Source organism: Protopterus annectens, chromosome 6.part0 (genome assembly GCF_019279795.1).
Source record: "Protopterus annectens isolate FY-2018-M chromosome 6.part0, PAN1.0, whole genome shotgun sequence".
In the NCBI taxonomy this organism is placed as follows: domain Eukaryota; kingdom Metazoa; phylum Chordata; order Ceratodontiformes; family Protopteridae; genus Protopterus; species Protopterus annectens.
The window spans coordinates 1,412,121,497-1,412,144,829 of NC_056737.1; the positions used below are offsets into that span (position 1 = coordinate 1,412,121,497).

The 23,333-nt window shown below is 43.9% G+C and overlaps 1 protein-coding gene across 1 annotated transcript in view; it reads right to left on the reverse strand.

Moving 5' to 3' along the window:
- Positions 1–20,469, reverse strand: part of MCM6 (minichromosome maintenance complex component 6) — a gene marked incomplete in the record, with an annotated part of 261,103 nt that extends 240,634 nt beyond the window's left edge. The window contains 1 exon segment of the mRNA XM_044074961.1: positions 20,225–20,469. Within this exon segment, the coding sequence (XP_043930896.1) occupies positions 20,225–20,313 (89 nt within the window).
- Between the last annotated feature and the right edge of the window lie 2,864 nt (positions 20,470–23,333).

The following is a 23,333-nucleotide window of genomic DNA, read 5'->3' on the forward strand; positions in this document are numbered from 1 at the left end:
GTCTTGAAAAAATTCAGAGTACCAAGCATACATAAAACAATGGTACGTGAAGTCAAATACACTTCCTCTTTCTTAGTTCATATTAAGATGCAGTACATTTATAGGTTCATAGGAGTTTACTAGACTAACCTCAAGGGCCTTTTTAAGCCTAGCCATGCTTCCCAAATCTCTGACAAGTTCTGATACCGTTGAGCATGGACCTAGGAGATGAACCATTTACATGCTGCCTGTTTCCATTAGAGACATAGGTGTCAAACCTGGGATGAATTTCCAGTTTCCCATCCAATTGCCCAAGTTGCATTTGAATTGGGTTAGGGAGGAACTCTGCTTCACACGGATGGGGAGCCAGTTCCCTAGACAAGGTAGCCTCTGGGATACATACTTCTCTCTCCAGCAAGTCAGGGTTAGAGGCCAGGGTATACCTTTCATTAACACTGTCAAATGAAAGAACACATTTTCCCTTTGCACCAAGCATACTTACTGCCGTTTGTTTTTTTTACAGCATTATCCCTTTTCCATAAATAACTCACTCACTTCCTATAGGTAGCGAACAAACCAATGTAGGCCACCACAATCCTTCGATAAAACACTAATTTAATATGACACGGCAAAATTCAACAAGCAGTTTTTAACGCAGATAAGCGCTTTCGGGCTCTGCCCTTCTTCAGATGAAATAAAAGCAATCTTATTCACATTTATTTAAAATACCCAATTCAAAACAGTTTCCAACCAATCAAAATTTATATTGCACCCTCCTATCTTTGAGGGCGGGTTTCATAGGAACAAATTCATTTAGTCCTGGTTTCCTATGGGCAAAAAGCTCAATTATCCGCTTTGCTTCTTCTCTCTCAGTGGCATCTACTAAGCTACCCTTTCTTATACTAGGAAATACATTTGCAATAACTCTAAATCTAAACTGATGGTCATTATTTACTTCTATATGTTTATAAAGTGCATTGTGCATATTTCTGGTTCTTATGCATGAAAGATGTTGCAAAATTTTAACTTTAAACATAGGCTTTGTACTAAAGATAGTGATTTTGAGAAAGAATCTATGAATATGGAACATATTTTTAAAAATAGAGGTTACAATGAGAGGTTAATAGTACGTGAATTAAGTCAGGGTGATGTACATAGAAAATCCATATCTTCATTTAAGACAATTTCATCAGAAGAGCAACATGGCCATAAATTTGCATTTAATAGAATGACATTCACATATAGTAGTAATATACATGGTGTATGTGACATTATCAAGAAAAATTGGCATATACTTTTATCTGATGATAAAATAAAAGAAATAGTAGGGATAGAACCCAAATTTGGATTTAGAAGAAATAAAAATCTGAAAGACATTTTAACACAAGAAAAGAGTAACCACAAGAAAAGTTCCATTTGTCAAGTAGGTACAAAACCATGTGGGCTATGCAAGGCATGTCACTGTATTAATAAAGAGATTGTTTTTAAGCATCCAGTAACAGGGAAATTATCTTATTTTAAAGCAAAAGCCAATTGTAGAACAAAGAATATAATTTATTTAGCAGAGTGTCAGCAATGCAAAGCATTTTACGTGGGAAAAACAAATATGTTTAAAGTTAGAATTTTGCAACATCTTTCATGCATAAGAACCAGAAATATGCACAATGCACTTTATAAACATATAGAAGTAAATAATGACCATCAGTTTAGATTTAGAGCTATTGCAAATGTATTTCCTAGTATAAGAAAGGGTAGCTTAGTAGATGCCACAGAGAGAAGAAGCAAAGTGGATAATTGAGCTTTTAGCCCATAGGACACCAGGACTAAATGAATTTGTTCCTATGAAACCCACCCTCAAAGATAGGAAGGTGCAGTATAAATTTTGATTGGTTGGAAACTGTTTTGAATTAAGTATTTAAATGCGACTAAGATAGCTTTTATTTCATCTGAAGGGCAGAGCCCGAAAGCACTTATCTGCGTTAAAAACTGCTTGTTGAATTTTGCCGTGTCATATTAAATTAGTGTTTTATCGAAGTATTGTGGTGGTCTACATTAGTTTGTTCGCTAAAGATTTTTTTGTACTCTGTGGACCTTCAGTCAGTTTTCTCAATTTGTTTTCTTTGCACTTCCTATAGGTAAGTTGCAGAGTTCTCATTAGCAAGCCACAGAAATATCTAAATTCAGCCCAAAGTTTCATGTCTAAGCCTAGTTGCATAAACATCAAATGCTTTATACAGTCCCAGATTTCTTGTAAAAATTACAAGTGTTAATTTTGTTTGTGCATTCATTAAACTTCCATTTTACTACAGACAAGTCATTTTTTCATCCTGTGACTTACTCGTTTGCATTATGCACAGCTACTGTGCAAGAGTAACCACTATTTTTTTGTGCATTTTAGGTGGGGACCTTATGAATGATCCTTTATTAACCGCCTTGATAACAGCAGGCTAGTCTCAGCCAATGTACTGCTACATTCATTAGTGCTGCTATACATTTTGATGAAATGCATTACATATGTATAATCCTACAGCTAACATTTAGCACACTTGCATTAAACAACTGCATCGGACATTTCATTGGTGTTGCCCATAGGTTGATACTAGGATACCTGCCCTAGGGCATTTATAAGCCTAGCCAGAGTGTGTTTGGCATTCTCCACCCTTTTAGATTAGTTGACTGTGCCTCTGTATAGTAGGTCAGAGAAGATAGCCCTTTTGAGGTTAATTTACTGTGCCTGTGTCTAGTAGGGTCACAGAAGAGATCCCAGGGGTAAACCTATGATCTCCCATCCACTCATCAAGATTTCTCTTGAAGAGGGTCATTGAGGGACTCTGCCTAACATGGATTGGGATTTTGTTCCAGAAGGAGGGGGAACCTCTGGAATATGAATCTGTCCCTCCAGCATGTCCTATTTATTTCTGTGCTGAGGTTTAAGTCCCTGGAGCGTGTAGCTCTAAGGGATTTGAATTTCCTGAGGTGGAGCATGCCCATTAATTCTAGGTTGGATATGGCTTTATACGTCAGGCACAGATCGCCTCTGAGTAGGTGGTAAGCAACTGAGTAAAGCTGGAGTTTTAGCCTAACTGCATAGGGCATCTGGTAGAGTCCCTTGATCCTCTTGGTGAGGTACTTTTGGGGTCTTTCCAGTTGCTGCAGGTGTCGGGTAAGGTACATACCAAATGGGGCATTGTATTCAGTTATGGGCCTGATGAGTAGAGGGGCACAATGACCTCTCGATCTAGATGCGAACCCTTTCGTGATAAGGTGGGCTATATAGAAGGTCTTTCTAACCACTTTGGCAACGTGATTGTCAAAGGAGAGATTGCTATCTACTTGGGTCCCCAAATCCCCAATTACTTCTTCCGTACTTAATGGATTACCACCTATGTGGTAATTTGTGGGCACTTTTCTCAAAGGGGATGACTATGCACTTTTTGGCATTTAGCTTTAGGCCATGGCTCTGGCACCAGTTATCAGTCTCTGAGAGACCCTTTTGGAGGATGCTTGTGTCAGTCGGTGAGTCGATTATGGCACCCAGTTTGCAGTCATCTGCGAACTTGGTCAGCCATAGTCCTCCCAGGTTAGCCTGTACCTCAGAGAAATATATACTGAACAAAAGAGGTCCCAGGACTGAGCCTTGTGGGACGCCACTTGTAACTGGTTTAGAGTCTGACATGGCACCTGCAATTCTGACCATGTGGTTCTATCCCTGAGCCAGTTTGCAACCCATCTTGTGACATAGGGGTTGATATTTAAGCTGGTGAGCTTAATTATGATGCCCGAGTGGGGTATTGTGTCGAAGGCTTTTGCGAGGTCCAGGTAGGTTGTGTGGAATACCTTCCTTCCATCTATGAGCCTTGGTGACTGTTTCAAAGAAGTCGACCAGGTTCAAGAGGCAAGATCTGCCCTTAAAGCAGAATTGGGTAGGATCCAGTGTTTGGAGGTTCCCAATGTCTTTGTTTATGAGTTTAATGAGGATACGCTCCATAGCTTTGCAGACCAGGCTAGTCAGGCTTATAGGTTCATACTTGGCTATCTGCCCTAGGGTATTTATAAGCCTAGCCAGAGTGTGCTTGGCTTTCACCATCCATTTTAAATGAATTTTGCTATGCCCTTTTTTGAGGTTAGTATACTGTGCCTCTGTCCAACGGTGACACAGAAGTGATACCCTGGGTAAACCCAAGATCTCCCATCCACGCATCAAGATTCCTCTTGAAGAGAGGAAATGAGGGACTCTGCCTAACCTGGACTGGGATTTTATTCCAGAGTGAAGGGAGCCTCTGGGTTATGAATCTGTCCCTCCAGCATGTCCTTTTTATTTCAGTGCTGAGGTTCAAGTCTCGAGCGCATAGCTCGATGGGATTTGGATTTTCTGAGGTGCAGCATGTCCATTAATTCTGGGTTGGACATGGCTTTATACGTCAGGCACAGATCACCTCTGAGCAGGCGGTATGCCACTGAGTAGAGCTAGAGTTTCTTTAACCGGGCAGCATATGGCATCTGTTTGAGCCCTTTGATCCTCTTGGTGAGGTACTTTTGGGGTCTTTCCATTTGCTGCAGGTGTCTGGTAAGGTACCTTGTACTCAGTTATGGGCCTGATAAGGGATGAGTAAAGAGGCATGATGACCTCCCCTGACCTAGATGTGAATCCCTTCATGATTAGGTGGGCTATATAAAATGTTTTTCTAACCACTTTGGCCACGTGGTTTTCAAATGAGAGATTGCCATCAACTTAGGTCCCCAGGTCCCCAATTACTTCTTCCGTACTTAAATGGATTACCACCTATGTGGTAATTTGTGGGCACTTTGTTTTTGCCAAAGGGGATGACTATACACTTTTTGGCATTTAGCTTGAGGCCATGGCTCTGGCACCAGCTGTCTGTTTCTATGAGGCCCTTTTGTAGGATGCCCGTGTCGGCTGGAGAGTCGATTATGGCACCTAGTTTGCAGTCATCTACGAACCTGGTCAGCCACAGTCCTTCCAGGTTGGCCTGTACCTCCGAGAAATATATACAGATAGTTTCCGGGGTCCGTTGTGGCACCACCTTGGTGGAGTGGGACCATTGTTGCTGTACGCCATTCCTTGGGTACATATCCTGTAGTAAGGCTGAGATTCAACAGTGATTTTATGGGAGGGTTCAGTTCTTCTTGGAGTTAGTGTAAAGACACAGCCCGGGACACCGTCCGGTCCCCATTGATGCTGTGTTTTTTTGCTTTGGAGAGGGCAGCTCTCACCTGTGCATATGGGATGTCAGGGAGGCTACACTCTGTTGGGATAGACATTTGCTCTTTGGGGGGAGAGGTTTGCACTGAACCTGCCTGCCAGGATGTTGGCAATGTCTGTGGGTTCAGTGTATTTTTTGTCATTTTGAACCAACTCAGGGCATATCTGGGAGTTGCCACCCAGGTTCCTGACATAACTCAAGAAGGCATTGTGATTATCTTTAGTATCTTGTGCACTTTTTCTTTCAAAGCTGGCCTTAGATGATTTTATGAGGGATCGTAGTTTCTTGCTAGTACTTATCAGAGATGCCTTCCCTTTTTGGGATTTTGCTCCATCATGTAGTAGCTTCCTCCTTCTGTTGTATAGCTTATTTATGGCTGGGGTCCACCAGACAGGTCTCCTGCCTTTGGAGAAATGAGTCTTGGTTTTATTTGGGATAGCACGATCCATGCATTCCTGTAGGTGTCCATAGAAAGCGTTTGTAAAGGATTCTGCGGTTTGGACCGTATTTTCCACTGGCCCGGGGGCTATGAAGGATTCCACCTCAGTTTTGAGAAGTGTAAAGTTTGCTTTTGAGAAGTTCACCACGGTTTCCTTGGCTGGGGATGGAGACAGGATATGGATGTCCAGTGAGATTAATTTATGGTCAGATCTTACCAATGAGGGGTATATCTCTGGTATGGAACAGAGTCCCCATGTTGGTGATGATCAGGTCCAATATGTTTTCCCCTCTTGTGGGAGTGGTGACCAGTTGTTCCATAGCATTTGAGTTTATAAATTATAGGAACCGTTGGGCGAGGGTGTTGGGGCTTGAGTAGTGCTCCCAGTCTATGTTTGGGTAGTTGAAGTCACCCAATATAATGGTGTCTGGAGAGACCTTCATATTCTCCAGTGTTCTCAGGAAAGCAGAGTGGGGTTCCTGAGTTTGGGAGGGAGGTCTGTAGCAGGCTACAAACTGAAAGGCAGTTCTGCCCACTGTTAGTTGCACGTGGATGATCTCTGATGCTTCATGCAGTGCCACTAACCTGGAGGTGTGGGTATCTGATGAATATGGATACTCCCCCTCATTTTGTGGTTCGGTCCAAGTTTTGGGGCCAAAAAGCATGGTATGAGGTATAACCTGGTAGTGCTGGGGTGATCTCGGGAGCCTTGAACCAGGTTTCTGTTACTGCACAGATATCGATAAGTCTCCATACTGAGGAGAGCCTCGAGTGCATGCATCTTGAGGTTTAGACTTCTGGCGTTGAGCAGCATTACCCTTAGTTTCTTTTTCTTTGTGGAGGTGGGTTTGTCTTTTGAGCCTTGCCTAAAAAAGGCACTATGGGGGTGGCAAGAGCCTTAGCCAGTATTCGAAAGCCCAGGGGTGACAGCAACATGGCTTGTCGAGCATGTCATCCCAGGCTGACAGACACTGGTTCCCCTTTAAATGACACCAATACTTTAGCCAATTGTTAAAATTGATCATTTTGTCTTTATACTGTGGCATCATTCTTGGTGAGGGTAAGATGGTACTCAAGGTCAGGGTCATACCAGCCTGGGCTACATGATCAGAGAGCTCCTCTATGTCTATTTTCATGTAGTCCAGGGAGGTACGTCTCAGGTCATTCACACCAGCATGGACAATGACGGAGTCATATTTGTACTTGCTTTGGAGTGACCCGAGTGCTTGTGTTATGTGGCGGACCCTGGCACCTGACAGGCAGCTTACAGTGACCTTCTCCTTGTTCAGCCTGGTGAGGGGGACGTCAGTGTGTCTGACAATAGAGTCACCTATTACAAGTGTATTAGGTGTGTTGTTTAGCCTTAAGGGCTGTGACGGTGTGGCACGCTGACTTTGTGAACTATGTGATACGTGGGTATTGTTGTAGGGTAGCAGTTTCTTGGAGGTCTGCTTTGGAGGTCTCTGCTGCTTGGGCAGATTTTTATTTAGAGCCTCAGAGTATGTTTTTGTGTTTTTATGTGTTTGGTTTTCTGTTGCGATGGGTGTGTGTGTGACTGGATCTGTGGTTACCTTCTCCTCCTGATGGACTGCGCCAGTATGGGGTTGAGACAGCTCAGCCTCCAGTTTGGCTATATAGTTGCATCTCTCACATATATTTGAGCTTGTTGGGAGGAGGAGAGGGTGGTCTGTGTACATAAGGCAGTTGTAACATTGCCTCAAGATTCCCAGATTCACCAGCTGGACTGGAGAGCAAATACAAAACTGACTTTTGGACATGCCAGAATAGTATAAGGATCTACTTTTTGACTGATCAAAAAGGACCAATAGGGAGCCAAGTACTTAAAGGGAGTATAAGAGGGTGTAGTGCTTTAATTTATTAGTGCTTACTTATAAGATTACTTATAAGAGCAACTGCAGGGCTTTAGAATGAAAATAGAGTGCTTGCTTTGAGATTTAGAACAGTTCTAAGGGAAAAAAGTGAAGAGCAGACTTTGTGGAGCCGGGAATAGTTTAAATGGCGCTGCCCGATGCTGTATACATATAATCTTGTCTAGCGTCGAGCACATTACACATTTAATAAAACATACTACACATTGTTCATTAAATTTGTTGATAAAAGCAGGTGCTTCAGGAAGCGTTAAAGTATAGGAAAGTAAACACTCGTACAGAACTTTTGTCATTGTAGGCAAACACTTTACCCAGATTGCACTTCTTTGCACAAAATTACCTGTCATGCAGTGTTAACTTTAAAAATTGTAGCATATGCTGAAGGGGACAACTACCCCCTTCCTCTGTGTAATGGCTGTTAACAGATTGAAATGTAAGCACTTGCTGTGTGAAATTAAATGCTTTAAATCCATAACAGAAGTGAGTAAATCATAACAGAACAAGAACAAAATGGACTTCAACCATTGGCTAAGCTTCTGGTGTCATTCTAAGGGGATCCATATCTGTCTGCCTGGGATGACATGATCGACAGACCACGATGCTTTGCCAGAGATGGCCTGCACCAGTCACCCTTGGAATTCCAGATACTGGCTAAGGCTCTTGCCACCCATATAGTGCCTTTTTTAGGCAAGGGTCAAATGACAAATTCACCACTGTAACAGCTACAAGCAAGCAAAATCTGAGGGTAATGCTACAAGTCTAAACCTGAAAAAAGCACTCACTCAAGGCACTCCTTAAAATGGAGAACATTGACATCTGTGCAGTGACAGAGACCTGGTTTCAAGGCTCCAGAGAGCACCCCTACAAGGCTATAATTCATACCACACCTTTCGGCCACTTAACCTGGACCGAAACACTAAAGGCAGAGGCGTGTCCATATTCATTAAGGATATCCACACCTCCAGGCTAGTTGCTCAGCGTAATGCACCCGAGATTATCCAAGTGCAACTAACTCTGGAGAAAACCGCAATCCAAATTGTAGCTTGCTACAGATCCCCCACCATGCCCCAGGATTCCCACTCCTCATTTCTTGATACACTGGAAAATATTCAGGTACAACCAGGCACCCTAATAATGGCCAATTTCAACTACCCCACCATTAACTGGGAAAACTACCCATGTACCAACTTTTGCTTTTTTCTTTTTCTACGTTTTCTGGAATTCATAAATTCCACTGCCTTGGATCAACTTACCCACACCCCCACCAGGGGCAGCAATATCCTAGACCTGGTCATTACCAACATGGGTGACCAGTGTTCCACACCAAAGGTCAATTCTTTGCTGGTCAGATCAGACCACAAGCTAATCACCCTAGACATTCACACCCCAAACTTCACAACACTCATGCAAATGGACAATAGAGGTACGACTGCTGAATCCTACACAAATGCACTTTGTAAGTACATACACAAGTGCATCGATTGTGCTATCCCTAAAAGAACCAAGATGCTATCCTCCAAAAAAGGAAGCCAATCTGGTGGTTCCCTGACATAAACAAACTCTACAACAGAAGAAAGAAACTATCCCATGACTGGAGGAACTCCCTGGTCAGCTTCCATAAGAAGCTGAGATCCCTCAAAATCCTCCAAAGCTAGTTACGAAAACAAAATTGCCATGGATTCTAAAGACAACCACAAAGCATTCTATAGCTATGTTGAGAATCTCAATGGCAACACTCAGATCTGCTCCGAGTTACAGCACAATGGCACTAAATATACAGAACAAACGGATATTGCCAACATCCTGGCAGACTGGCCCTTTAGGGGGGTCAAGTTAGCACTGAACCTATCTCTATACTGGAAGAATGCAAAGTTCCTGTAATCACGACTGCACAGGTAAAAAGCCACACACTCCAAAGCAAAAAACAAAGCATCCATGGACCGGACAACTGCACCACACCCTAGTACCATGTTCAATCATAGCCTCACCTCAGGCTTTGTGCCCACTGAATGGCGCACAGCGACGGTTAAAGGGGGAGCCACCACGGACCCCAGGAACTACCACCCCATTAGCCTGATGAGCCTGGTCTGCAAGGCCATGGAACGAATCATCATGGAACTTACAAAGACATTGGTAATCTCCAAACTCTGGACCCCACCCAGTTCGGGTTTGTAAAAGGCAGATCATGTCTCCTAAACCTGATAGACTTCTTTGAAGTCACCAAAGCTGTAGACAAGGGTAAAGTGGTTCACACAGCCTATCTAGATCTCGCAAAGGCTTTCAACACCATCCCCCCACTCTGGAATTTCACAAAACAAAGGTATAAATCTCTATGTCATAAGGTGGGTGGCCAACTGGCTCACTGACAGAACCCACACTGTGAAAGTAGCAGACCAGTAACAAGTAGAGTACCACAGTGTTCAGTCCTGGGTCCTCTGTTTTGTATCTACGTCTCTGAAGTACAGGCTAACAGAGAAGGTCATTGGCTAATGAAGTTCACAGATGACTACAAATGAAAACTCTTGTGCCCATGAACTACCACATAGGTGGTAGTCTACTTAACACCGAAACTATGATGAGACCTTGGACACGTGGACAGTAGTCTCTCCTTTGATAATCATATCGCCACAGCAGTCAGGAAATCCTCAGTGGATGACGCACCATCACAAAACGTTTCTCATCCAGGAAAAAAAGAGTCATTGTTCCCCTCTACTAGTCACTCATTAGACCTATTATACAGTACAATGCCCCTTTTGGTACGTACCTCACAAGACATCTACAACTGGAAAGGCCACAGAAATACCTCACAAAGAGGATTATCGACCTCAAACAGATGCCCTACGCAAACAGTCTTAAAAAAACTCCAGCTTTACTCTGTTGCATATCGCACTACTCAGAGGTGATCTCTGCCCAACATACAAAATTAGGTCAAACCCAGAGCTGTTGGACATGCTCCACTTAAAGAAATCCCAATCCGTCCGAGCTACAAGCTCTAGGGACCTAAACCTAGTCATCACAATAAACAGAACGTACAGGAGGGATAGATTCCTGTCAAAATCTTGATGATTGGATGGGAAATAGGAAATTCACCCCGGGGATCCTGTGGCTCTGCTCAACAGGGGCACAGGAATATCATTTTCTTGGGTGGTGAAAGCCAGGGTACCTTTTTGGCTAGGCTTATATAGGCCTTAGGTCAATAGCCTAGTACCTACCTATGAACAGTACGAGAGCAAGTTCTCTACTTCCCAGTGCTTTATGATCAGTAAACATAGTAGTTGGAGGAGCTTCCTTTAAGTGCCATTTTCAAATCAATACAAATAAAAAATATATTGCTGTATGAACGGTGTGATCTGCTTTTGCATTTCTTTTTGCATTAAAATCTCAACAGTAGTCAGATAGCACAGTGCTTTTGCTGGAGAAGTGTGGACCGTTTGCATTACAGTCTTTACACGATACCTTGTACACCGTGACAATACATATAACACAGCAATGCATGTTCCTTCAGTTTCAGTTTCATCTTCTTTATTCCTTATTTGCTAAAACTTTTGTGATTTCATATCTTTCTATCAAAGATGTGTCCACCTTTGTGCCTAGTGATGTCAAGATATTAGTATGGATTAGCTGCATCCATAGACTTCAGTGGGTGCATCTGCATGTGTGTACAGGAAGCCCAAAATCTGCTGACCTCAACTGGGACTTTTGCTTAATGACATTTGTGATCTGGGAATGTCCAATTGGATAATTTTATCCATTTTCAATTGAGGCCCAGGGAGATCAAACAGAAAATACATAGGTGAAAATTGACATCATATTACAAAATAGTGTAAATACATAGATCAGCAGAACTTTTAATACAATTATGACATGTTATAAGTGCCAGAGTTTATTACTCACAAAGCAACTGTCAGAATGGAATACAGTTCTGAAGCAGGAGGAGAGTAAAAGAGGGAAGAGTTGGAAATAATTTGTTAGTGGTAATAAGTGGGGTAGATATGGGTGACAGGAGAGTTGCAGTGGTCATAGGTATTAAGTAGGAGCTGAAACTTAGTCAAGAAAGCAGCGTGTGCAATGTCAAAAATCTGAGAGGAACAACTTTGAGCTTAAGTGAACGAATGTTATGTAATGCCCTAATCTGTGCTGGGATAACATTCCAGACATTTGCTACATATGGTGAACACTAGGCTAACCACCACGAAGGGCCATTTTAAGCCTAGCCAATGACCCAAGATAAGAGTCAACCCCCATATTTTGAGTTTATGAGGTCAAGACCTTAAACTATTGCCCCACACAATGCAAGTACAGACTGGCCATAGTTTTTGTAAGGCTTGGATGTCAAGCAGATTTTTGTAGGATGACTGAAGGTGACATTTTGGGTGGCAGTAGTAGAAAACTTTACTTATAGCCAGGCAAAAGACAGTTATGATTTTAGGGTTGCCTGAATGTTAATCATTAGGAGAGAACCAGGCAACAGACACTATACAGTGTCAAGAGTGGCTCTAGTGGATGCAGCAAGGAATTTTTTGCCTCTATACAGCATTTTTTTGGCCAGGTATGTGGGCATCATACTTGGTCTGTCATTTATAGTAACCTTCAGCAGTTCTACTGCAACTGGGGTAGTGTCTAGGAATATGAAGCCTGGCTTCTTTGCCTGGAAGATTACACTTAAAATGTGTAACAGGAGGGGAGTGAGCAGCTGCCTGCCCCAAAAGCCAAGTCTCAACCGTATGATGCAATAATGCCATGCAAAAGTCAGCCACACGGGTTTACCATTCAACTGGTCTGTTGAGCACATGCACTCCTGTTTCGAAACTGCGGGATGGAAGCTACTGTGCATGTGTGCACGTTACTATGCCCACTTCCACAACCATCCAACTATCTTATAGGTTCATAAGTTGGTACTAGGGCTATTGGCCGTAGGGCCTATACAAGCCTAGCCATAACAATTCCCTGGCTATTTCTTCCCAGACTATTTACTTCCCCAGATCCCTGTCTAACAGGGGCCTAAGCAAACATGCAGTAATTTCCATTCTTTGCATGCCATACCAACATGTATAGAATGTTAATTAATTTGCTTATTGGGGAGGAGAAATTTGGAACTCTATTATTACTATACTAGCGTTGTTGTAGAATAGTACAACTCCTGATGCAAAGTAGCAATAGGGTTGCCACCTTTTCAAATTCCCAAAGTGGAACATTTTAGTAGAAATGTGCAATCTTGCAGGACAGACATGCTCACGACCAGTGCAAAGAACAGAACTTCACTGTTTTTTGCCCAAATAAAAAAGATTATTCTTGTAGCATTTGAGCTGCTTATGGCATTTCATATAATATTTACGTGCGTCAGATACAAAACCGTTTTATGCAACTATTAAAGAAAACCTAGCAAATAATTCGTCTTGAAATCTCAGGACATTTGCCATTCTGTAGCAGGACAAAACTGCCCAAAGAGGGACAGCTGGTAACCTTAGGTATCAGCCTTGCCTAAACTCTGCCCTCCACCCAGTGACACGTTTAAATAATGAATGAATTTTATGGAAATATGGAATTTATGGAATTATGGAAATATCTTCACAGGCCTCATGAACATTCGTCAGGTATTCCTTACATTAGCTCAAGGCGGCAATACAATTCAATAACGGTAAAGAAACAGCACTGGAACTACTAATGGAAGACGCGGTGTACAGTGTTAAGCTGTTTATTAATAACAGATTTATGCATTAAGACAGAAAGTTGTTTCGAAACATGCATTCATCTCACCTGTCTCCAATTTATCCCGATATGGTTTAGTAACTTACTGTAAACTGTCCATTAAGAAAGACCTATCTGGGTTCCACCGAAGATGGAAGTTATTACTTTACCTCTGTCCACATTTTACATTGCTAGGGCTATCCCTAACCCTAAGTGGCCTGTTGGCTCTGTAAAATGTGGACAGAGGCAAAGTAATAACACATCTCCAACATAACCCACGTGTGATGCCCATGCCCTGGCCCAGCAATCAAGGAGCCTCAATCCTCACCACTATCACCAGGTAGGCCATCTCATATAGGAGGAAACAATAAATACACACAAGTAAAGTGCAATGTCCCTTAAAAGCACACAGATCACAGTCAGTCTGGGGCTGGTCGCTCCCTTGCTCTCCAGGTCCCCAATAAGACTCCCCACTGGCACAGCTATAGGGTCCAGATCTCAGCCTAGCTGGGCAAGCTAAAGTCTCCAGCACCCACTGTCCAACCAGTGCTTTGCGCCCCTGCCCAAGTAGCTGACACACACACTTTGAGATAAGAGTTTATACAACCACACAGATGCTTCTAGGGAAGGATGGCATAGGTTCTCCAGCTGTGCCCCTTTTATCCAGACTATGCGGTAGTACCCTGCCACCCAGCTAATAATTATCAGCTACTCAAATGCCCTTAAAAAGGGTGTCTTACTGTGCATTATTACCCAATTGGTACATGTGACCAAACAGTCCAGGCTTATTAGAGTGACTTGGTACAGTAATCTTAGACTTAGTCTACAGGACTTGGTTCTCTATGTACAATGAATGAAGGCAGTATTCCCCTTCGTTTGGAGTAGCTTGGGAAGAATACAGGGAGTTCAATGGACTGGTTAATAGAGAAGTCGGAAACCACTTTGGGGAGAAAAGATGGGTTAGTACGAAAGGATACTCTGTCCTTATAGAAGATTAGATATGGCCTCTTGATGCATAAGGCTTGTAACTCAGATATCCGTCTGGCTGATGTGACCGCCACCAAAAACAAAGACTTCCATGACAGGAATTTTAGATCACGTCGCAGCAAGCTCAAAAGGGAGGAACAGATTCCATGTCTCTACAGGCTGTCTGATAAGAGGTCTACTATGGAAAACTCCCTTGAGAAAGGTCTTGCAGAGTTGGGTGGAGATAAGAGGGATGCCATCTGAACAAATTATGGAAATAGCTGCTAAATGGACTTGAACAGTAGAGGCTGATGCCCCATTGTCAAACAACTCAGAGAGATAGTGAAGAATGGTGGCTGTAGGAGTTGAAAAGGGGTCTAGCATCTGATTACTCGACCAGATAGCGAATATTTTCCACTTGTCTCTGTAGAGTTTTCTGGTGGATTGTTTATGGGAGGCAGAATAATATTTGGGAGGCCAGATTATTATTCTGGACAGAAGAGGAGAGGGTATCCTGCCTGGCAACTAACAGAAGTGGAGAAACCAAACTGTCAGCTTGAGAGTGGATAGATTTTGGGGAGTCAGTCCTTGTGGGCGAGATATTAGGTCCCAACGAGTGTCCAGGATCCACAGAGGTTGTAACAGATGAAGTCGGGGGAAGGGAAACCACACGACAAGCCCAGAAAGGAACAACGAGGATCACCTTGCTTCTCAACCGAATAGCTTTCCTTAAAAATAAGGGTATCTGAGGATAAGCCTAGAGGAGACCCATGGGCCAATCATGAGTCAAAGCGTCTCTCTGCGACTCCCTGTGTGGGGGAAGTGGGCAAAGTAGCCATTGTATTTTTTGTTTGAGGGGGAGGCAAAAAGATCACAACAAGGTTGGCCCCAACGGCTGAATATTTCTGCAGTCACATTTGGACAGAGGATGCACCTGCTCAGCCTGTACAGTGGAGCTCCCAGGAAGCCATTGCCCAATGCCAAATTATCACAGAGCAGATGAAGTGCCTGCAACGCAAACAGCACCACTCTTAACTCTAAGACATTGATATGCAAGCTGACTCTAGGTTGGACCACATGCCTTGGACCGTCTTTCCCAGGATGGAAGGGGTGGCACCAAAGATTTTCATCTGGTCTCATCCACCAGAGATCTTTCTCGCAGGAGTTGGTGATGAGCATCTGTGCATTCAGGGGGTGGAGAGTGCATATCCACTGGGACAAAAGGAGCCATTCTAGTAGTCTCATAGGCAGTCTTGTTAGCCTGAAGAGCATCCCTTGTAGATACAAGTACAAGTGATACTCTGTCAAAGGAAGGTAACTAATCTCAGAAGTCTGTGAGGAGGATGAGAGACTTGGCTTGTTTGAGTGTTGAAAACCGCTCCTATAAATTCCAGTTGTTGGGTGGGATGAAGGTTGGATTTTTCCCAGTGAACTGTGATGCCTAGGAACTCCGCCAGTGCTAGGGTGTAGGAGGGCCCTGACCAGTAGGCGTTTGGTGGGGGCGGAGAGGAGCTAATAGTCTAGATACAGAAACACATGGAATCCTTGGAGGTCTCTAGATGAGCTGTCACCAATGCTAGGCATTTCGTGAACACTCTGGGGGGCCATTGAGAGACTGAATGGCAGGGCTATGAAATGGCAATGATTGGCTCTCAGCCAGAAGTGAAGGAGACTACTGGAGCGTTTATCCATTTTGATGTGATAATATGAATCCCGGAGGTCTATCGAGCATGTCCACACACCCTCCCGAAGAAATGGGAGAATGGTTTGAATCGTGACCATGCAGAACTTGGTCTGAACTACTGATCTGTTTAGCTGGCTGAGATCGATCCAAAGTGGGCCTCCAGTCCCCGGTCTTTTTTGGCACCAAAAGTAATCTTGAGTAAAAACCGGATATGCACTGGTCTGGGGGGGGGGGGGCCTTGTCGTTTTTGACAGCTTTCTTATTTCTGAAGCTGCCTCTTCCCTTTGACTGGGTGGAACATCAGGAAGGGATTTTGGAGGTCTTGGGTAAGAGATTAGGGGGGTGTTATAACCTCTGGAAATTATTCTCTGCACCCACTGATAGTTTGTAATAGAGCGCCAGGCAGCTTGGTGCAGAGAGAAATGAGCCCTGACTACTTCCAGAAGAAAGCAATCCGGTAGCGCTTCAGGAGCGCTAAGGCTGTCTGGAGAAAGACAGCCTGGAACCCTGATTTTGGGGATCCCCTCTGCCCCGAAAGGGGAGTCTTCCATTATTGGAACCCCCTCTGCCTCTGGGGGAGTCCTCGCCACGTGCACTACGGAAAGGGCCTTGAGATTTTTTTTTGTGCCACATCATTCCACCCCTCTGGTTCCTGGAGAAAGAGTGCTGAGGTTTGGAAAAACGTAGGCCAATGGCAGACAAGGTTTTTCCGTCCTGCTCATACATGGCCAATGTGTCTTTCACATTAGAACCGAACAAAGCAGACAGTTCGATAGGGGCATTTAAAAAGGAAGACTTGAAAGAGTCCGTAAGGTCAAATCGACTCTGGTGTAGCAAGTTGGGAAGCAACTTATCACGTGCCCAGTCTGAAACTTGACCCACGAGGGCCCCACAGAGTTCAGATATGAGATCTCTTTGGAGCCTCGTAAAATGTGCCAAGTAATTCAGAGAGCTTGACTAGGTCATCGGAAGTGGGATAACCCAAGAAGTAGAGGTCCAAGAGCGGAAGGCCTGCAGGAATATGGACTCCTCCAAGGAAGGGTTGGAGGGCTTCCAGTTGCTCGTCTGCCTCAAAATTTCCAGGATGTCTCCAAAGGAGACATCAAGGGGTGACCATGGGAACCCATCATCATAATCTGTATCTTCAGTGAGGGACTCCTCCGGGGATTCCATGTGTTTCCTCTTACACATCCGTTTCTGAGGAGGTTCTTCAGTGGGAGCATCTGAAGACTCAGAAAGGAGGTTAGCCTGTACAGGGGTTTCCTGAGGCTTGCACTCTTAAGGAGCGGGGAGGGGGGGGATCCAATGTTGGAGGAGCACTTCCCGAACCCAAGCACCCTCTCCATCTCCTGGAAGGCAGGCCCGGAACCAAGGAAGACAATCTCAGAACTGGGGACACATTCTGCTCCATGCAGCCCGCCCCCAGGGACGGAGCCTCAAGCAAAACCAGGGCAGAAGTCACCCCCGGAGACGGAGCCGATGAAACAACTGGAACCGTTGTCGGAGCTGAGGGCTCCACTCCCCAAGTATGAGATTGAGGAAGGGATGGTTCCAATGGAACCAAAACCCAAAGGGGCCTCAGATAAGATAACTGTTGGCGCCATGGAGAGGACCCCCCCCCCGTAGACGTCGGTGCTATGGGCCTCAGAAGTGAAGAGTCCAATGGAGGAAAATATGTGGGAGTCGCAGGGGCAACAACACAAAGCCTGGAGTGGGGTGGGTTTGAGGAAAATTTGTAAACTCCCTAGCTGTCAGCAGCCGATCAAATAGGCGCACCACATCCGATTCAGATAGACTCCTGGTAGGCCTTACCGACACCCCTGAGGGGGGAGTCAGGTCAGTCCAAAAAGGGGCTAAGGACGTGTCCAGCAAAAGGATCCAATGATGGGAAACACTGGGTCAGAGACATAGTAAAAGTCGGCACCGAGGATTAGTTTCCAAGACGGACAAAAGTGGAACTATCGGTGCAGAAAAAGGGCTTTGAACCGAAGTGAAAGCTTGGGTGGAGGTCACCATCGGCTCCGATGGAGTCGTCGGTACCAATCTTGGAATGTAGACAGGGGATGTCTGTGCCGTGCTAATGGCAGGCAATAAGGTAGGGTCGGAAACGAAGCAGTAGTCGGAGCCGATGTGGAAGTCATCACAATATCAAAAGCTTAAACCCTGAAGTCCCTTTCTTTTCAGACATACCAAAAACAAAAAACGAGTAACCAATCCAAAGAGAGAAAAAAATAAGAAAATACCAACAATGGTATTAAGAATACGACAAGGGTAAGGAAGGGAGATTACCAACAAGGGTAAGAAAGAGAATAACCATGGGTAAAGCTAGTTAAGAAAACAAGAAATATAGAAGTTTGAGAAAAACTTACAAATTACTGCAAAAATTGAAAAATACAATACTTAGCTGGAGAGCTCAGTGAAATGCTGCTATATCGCTGTGCGGCAAACGAGATCGGAGGTAATTGGGAGAATGGCATTGTAGGTAGCAGCTTACCTCGAGAGTTTTTGGTGTATGCGAGCTTGGTATTAGGCAGACTCTGTTCCGAGGGCTCGGAACAGAGCCCATCAGTGACGAATAGGAAGATGAACAAATTCAGATCTCTTGGTTAAAACAATAGAAAGAATTTCTTCATCTAGACTTTTTGGCACCACTGTCTACTTCAAAGGGTCACCACATTATTTACTTTGGTCAGTAGAGTACACTGTCACATTTATTTCCAGTTCCACATGTAACAGCATTTCTTTACATGTAACAGCATTTCTTTACATTTAAGACAACAAGACTGTCATTTTTAAATATGAATGTAAACTACAGAATTTTGTAGATAATTCTATCTGGCTAGGCTGGCAGCCTTCACCCTTCTGTACCACTCTTCACACTGTGCACAAAAGTGATTTCAATATCTATTAAGCAAATGCCAATGTATGCATGGTGTCATTATAAAATCCACACGAGAGTCAACAATGCAACACTGTGTGGCGCAATTGTACCTCACAGCAAGAGGTTCGGAGTTGCATTCTCGGCTGAGATGCCCAGTGACTTTTAGTGAATTTCCTTACATTGAGCTAAGATGTCCGCGGTATGTACTTGCTTATCCCCATCATCCAAGCAAACAAACACAGCAAAATTTTTATTTATGACTACACTATAACGTCATCCTGCTCCTAGATCTTGGGCGGCGCTTCCTATTGCACATCTGGTGGCTAATACAATGCAAAGCCTCTTCGCGCTACAATTTCCTCACACATTCCAAAGACAACTGACTGGACAGTTTCAACCCGGTCACCGCTGAAAATGGGCTCCGCCCCAGACAGTCGGACTTTCCCGGCAAGCATACCAAATAAATAAATTTGCATACAACATCGCGGCTATTTTCATATGTCAATCACACAAACCACACCCACTTCTGCGCAGACCAACCGGGGAGGTACTGCTCTATAATGCCAATACGTTACATGCGATCAGTGTTGTACCACAGTTAGAGTCCATATTGGCTTTTTTGCTTGATATACCCGTTTCAGTCCGTGTATACTTCACACGGACATACGCTATGCAGACTTCTGTAATGTTATTTATACCATACAGACACAGTACCCGACAACTACTATAGTTAAAGAGTAAACACAACACTAGTACGGTCCATAGACTTAAACACCATGCAAACGTTCGCAACCGTCACCTATACCACAAAGTACCAGCACCCTTCTGCGATAAGCAATGGGCTGGGGCACACTTACTATCGGTGGATTCCGCATAAGTACTAGTTAATAGTACTCTACATAAAAGTGGAGAAAAGTAGTAACAGATGCACATCCACTGCATTTACAGCAACAGATCGCACTCACTCATCTTGCAATACGAAAACAACGTTTCAATATACAAACTGCAGTCCCGACCTATACATACCTCAGCACATATCTTTTTGCCGATTGCCATACGCAATACCCACGAGCCAGGTTGGTTCACTAAACATACAATCGAATCGGGAAAACAAATCTTAAAACATGGAGGTGCAAAATGAGTCTGCATCATCAGTGCATGCAGATCATGGTACTTCTCACAATCCACCTAACAAGCTTTTGATAGCAGCTATATACCTAGAAAACCTGTTGCACAGTTTGGGGGATCTTAATACAGCAAAAAAGCACCTAAAACAGCGATCGTTTCGCGCATAATTTTCCTCAGTCTTCAAAACGGCTACAGTATACGCCAGCCTCATTACAATCCGGAATTACAAGACATCTACTAAAAAACGGACAAAAATAACCACCGTTATCAGAAACGAAACCCGACAGTGCCACAAAATGACAGCCAGTCCAAGTCGACACTTATTACGTTTGCTACAGTACTTACTCTTCTAAAAATTCCTGGAATAATTTCTGGCATTTCTCTGCTAATTCATCCTTAACTTGCTGTCCCGTGGCAGATTCTACAATATCCATCTTTGTAAACCAAAAAGAGAATAATAAACTCCACTGCAAATAAACCGGCAACTAAAGTTCCCTGCTTCTGAGAGATGTAAAAAAAAATTCGCGCCAAACAGATAATCACGTGGACAAATTCGCGCTAGTCATGTCCAATAACAATATTGCAAAGCTGCATCTATTATTTTCCCCGCGACTTGTGTCCACTCATAAACGAAGCGTAGCATATACAAGAGAAAAATCTACATACGACAGATACGTAGTAAATAAGCGTTCACGTTACGTATATTATAAACTACTGCGTAAGGTGTGATGAAAAGAGAACGCTTTCTTTTTATACCGACAGAAATATTGTTTGTAAATAATTATGCTAAAGCTCAACATTTTTGTATGTATTTTTTTTTATCTTAGCGTTAATCCAATTATGTAGAAGTACAAAAAAATAACAATGATTTGGTTTGTTTGGGCATAATGGATACAATGCGGTTGACGTACAATACTTCTGCCTCGGAATTTAGGATTTATCGCGTCTCTCAAGTGTGCCACATTCTGTTCATAGGTAGGTACTAGGCTATCTGCCCGAAGGCATTTATAGGTCTAGCCAGAATGTGTTTGCTTTCGCCACCTCCTTAGATTATGTTCCCTGTGCCTCTGTCCAGCAGAGCCATTGAAGTGATCCCTGGGGTAAACTTTCTGTTTCCCATCCACTCATCAAGGTTTCTCTTGAAGAGGGTTAGCGGGGAGCTCTGCCTAATGTAGATTGGAATCTTGTTCTAGAGCATAGGAAGTCTCTGGGACAGGGATCTATCCCTCCAGCACGTCCTATTTATTGTAGTGAGATTTAGATCCCTAGAGCATATGCCTCTAGTGGATAAGGTTTTCTTTAGGTGGAGCACGTCCATCAATTCTGCGTTGGACGTGGCCGTGTATGTCAGGCAGAGATCACCTCTGAGTAGGTGATATGCAACAGAGTACAGCTGGAGTTTCTTCAGTTGAGCTGCATAGGGCATCAGATTGAGGCCAGTGATCCTCTTGGAGAGGTACTTCTGTGGTCTTTCTAGCAGGTGTCTTGTAAGGTACATCCCAAATGGGGCGTTGTACTCTATGATGGGTCTGATGAGTAGAGGGGCACAATGACCTCTGTTGATCTGGATGCAAACCCTTTTGTGATTAGGTGGGCCACATAGAAGGATTTTCTAATCACTTTGGCAATGTGATTATCAAAGGAGAGATTACTATGTACTTGGGTCCCCAGATCCTTTATTACATTTTCCGTATTTAGGGGACTACCACCTGTGTGGTAGTTTGTGGGTACTTTGTTATTTCCAAAGGGAATAACTATGCACTTTTTGTCATTTCATAGGTAGGTACTAGGCTATTGGCCCTAGGGCCCATACAAGCCTAGCCAAAAAATGTACCCTGGCTTTCGCCACCCAAGAAATTTATTTTCATGTGCCCCTGTTGAGCAGAGCCACAGAAGTGATCCCTGGGGTGAATTTTCCATTTCCCATCCAATCATCAAGATTTTTCTTGAAGAGTGCTAATGAGGAGCTCTGTTTGACATAGATAGGTAGTCTGTTCCAGAGTATGGGAAGTCTCTGGGACAGGAATCTATCCCTCCAGCATGTTCTGTTTATTGTGATGACAAGGTTTAGGTCCCTAGAGCGTGTAGCTCGGACGGATTGGGGTTTCTTTAAGTGGAGCATGTCCAACAGCTCTGGGTTTGACAAAGCTTTGTATGTTAGGCAGAGATCGCCCCTGAGTAGGCGATATGCGATGGAGTAAAGCTGTAGTTTTTTGAGACAGTCTGCATAGGGCATCTGTTTGAGGCCAGTAGTCCTCTTTGTGAGGTATTTCTGTGGTCTTTCCAGTTGTTGTAGATGTCTTGTGAGGTACATACCAAAAGGGGCATTGTACCCTATAATGGGTCTAATGTGTAGAGGGGAACAATGACCTCTTTTTTTTTTTTTGGATGAGAATCCTTTTGTGATGAGATGAGCCATGTAGAAGGATTTCCTGACCACTGTGGCGATGTGATTATCAAAGGAGAGACTACTGTCCACCTGTGTCCCAAGTTCTCATCACATTTTCGGCATTAAGTAGACTACCAGCTATGTGGTAGTTCATGGGTACAAAGTTTTTACCAAAGGGGATGACAGTACACTTTTTGGCATTGAGCTTCAGGCCATGGCTTTGACACCAGGTATCTGTCTCAGTGAGGCCCTTTTGTAGTTTGTCCACATCGTTAGGAGTTTCGATTATGGCTCCTAGTTTGCAGTCATCTGAAAACTTTGTTAGCCAAAGACCTACTGTGTTGGCCTGCACTTCAGAGAAGTAGATACCAAACAGGAGAGGACCCAGGAATGAACCTTGTGGTACTCCACTTGTCACTGGTCTGATGTCGGATTTGGAATCCTCTACTTTCACAGTGTGGGTTCTGTCCATGAGCCAGCTGGCAACCCATCTTGTGACATAGGGATTTATACCTAGTTTAGTGAGCGTATCTATAATTCCAGAGTGGGGGATGGTGTTGAAAGCCTTGGCGAGATCTAGATCCTCATCTATGGCTTTGGTGACTGCTTCAAAGAAGTCAATCAGGTTTAGGAGACATGATCTGCCTTTTAGAAATCCAAACTGGGTAGGGTCCAGAGTTTGGAGATTACCAATGTCTTTGTTTATGAGTTCCACGATGATACATTCCATGGCCTTGCAGACCAGGCTCGTCAGGCTAATGGGGCGGTCGTTCCCAGGGTCTGTCGTGGCTCCCCCTTTGTGGAGTGGGATAACTGTCACAGTGTGCCATTCAGTGGGTACAAAGTGGGTACTCATTTAGCTTGAGGCCATGATTTTGACACCAGGTATCCGTCTCAGTGAGACCCTTTTGGAAGATGTCTGTGTCAGCCGGTGAGTCAATTATAGCCTCTAGTTTGCAGTCATCTGCGAACTTGGTTAGCCATAGTTGTCCTGTGCTTGTCTGTACCTCTGAGAAATATATGCCGAACAGGAGGGGTCCTAGTACTGAGCCCTGAGGAACACCA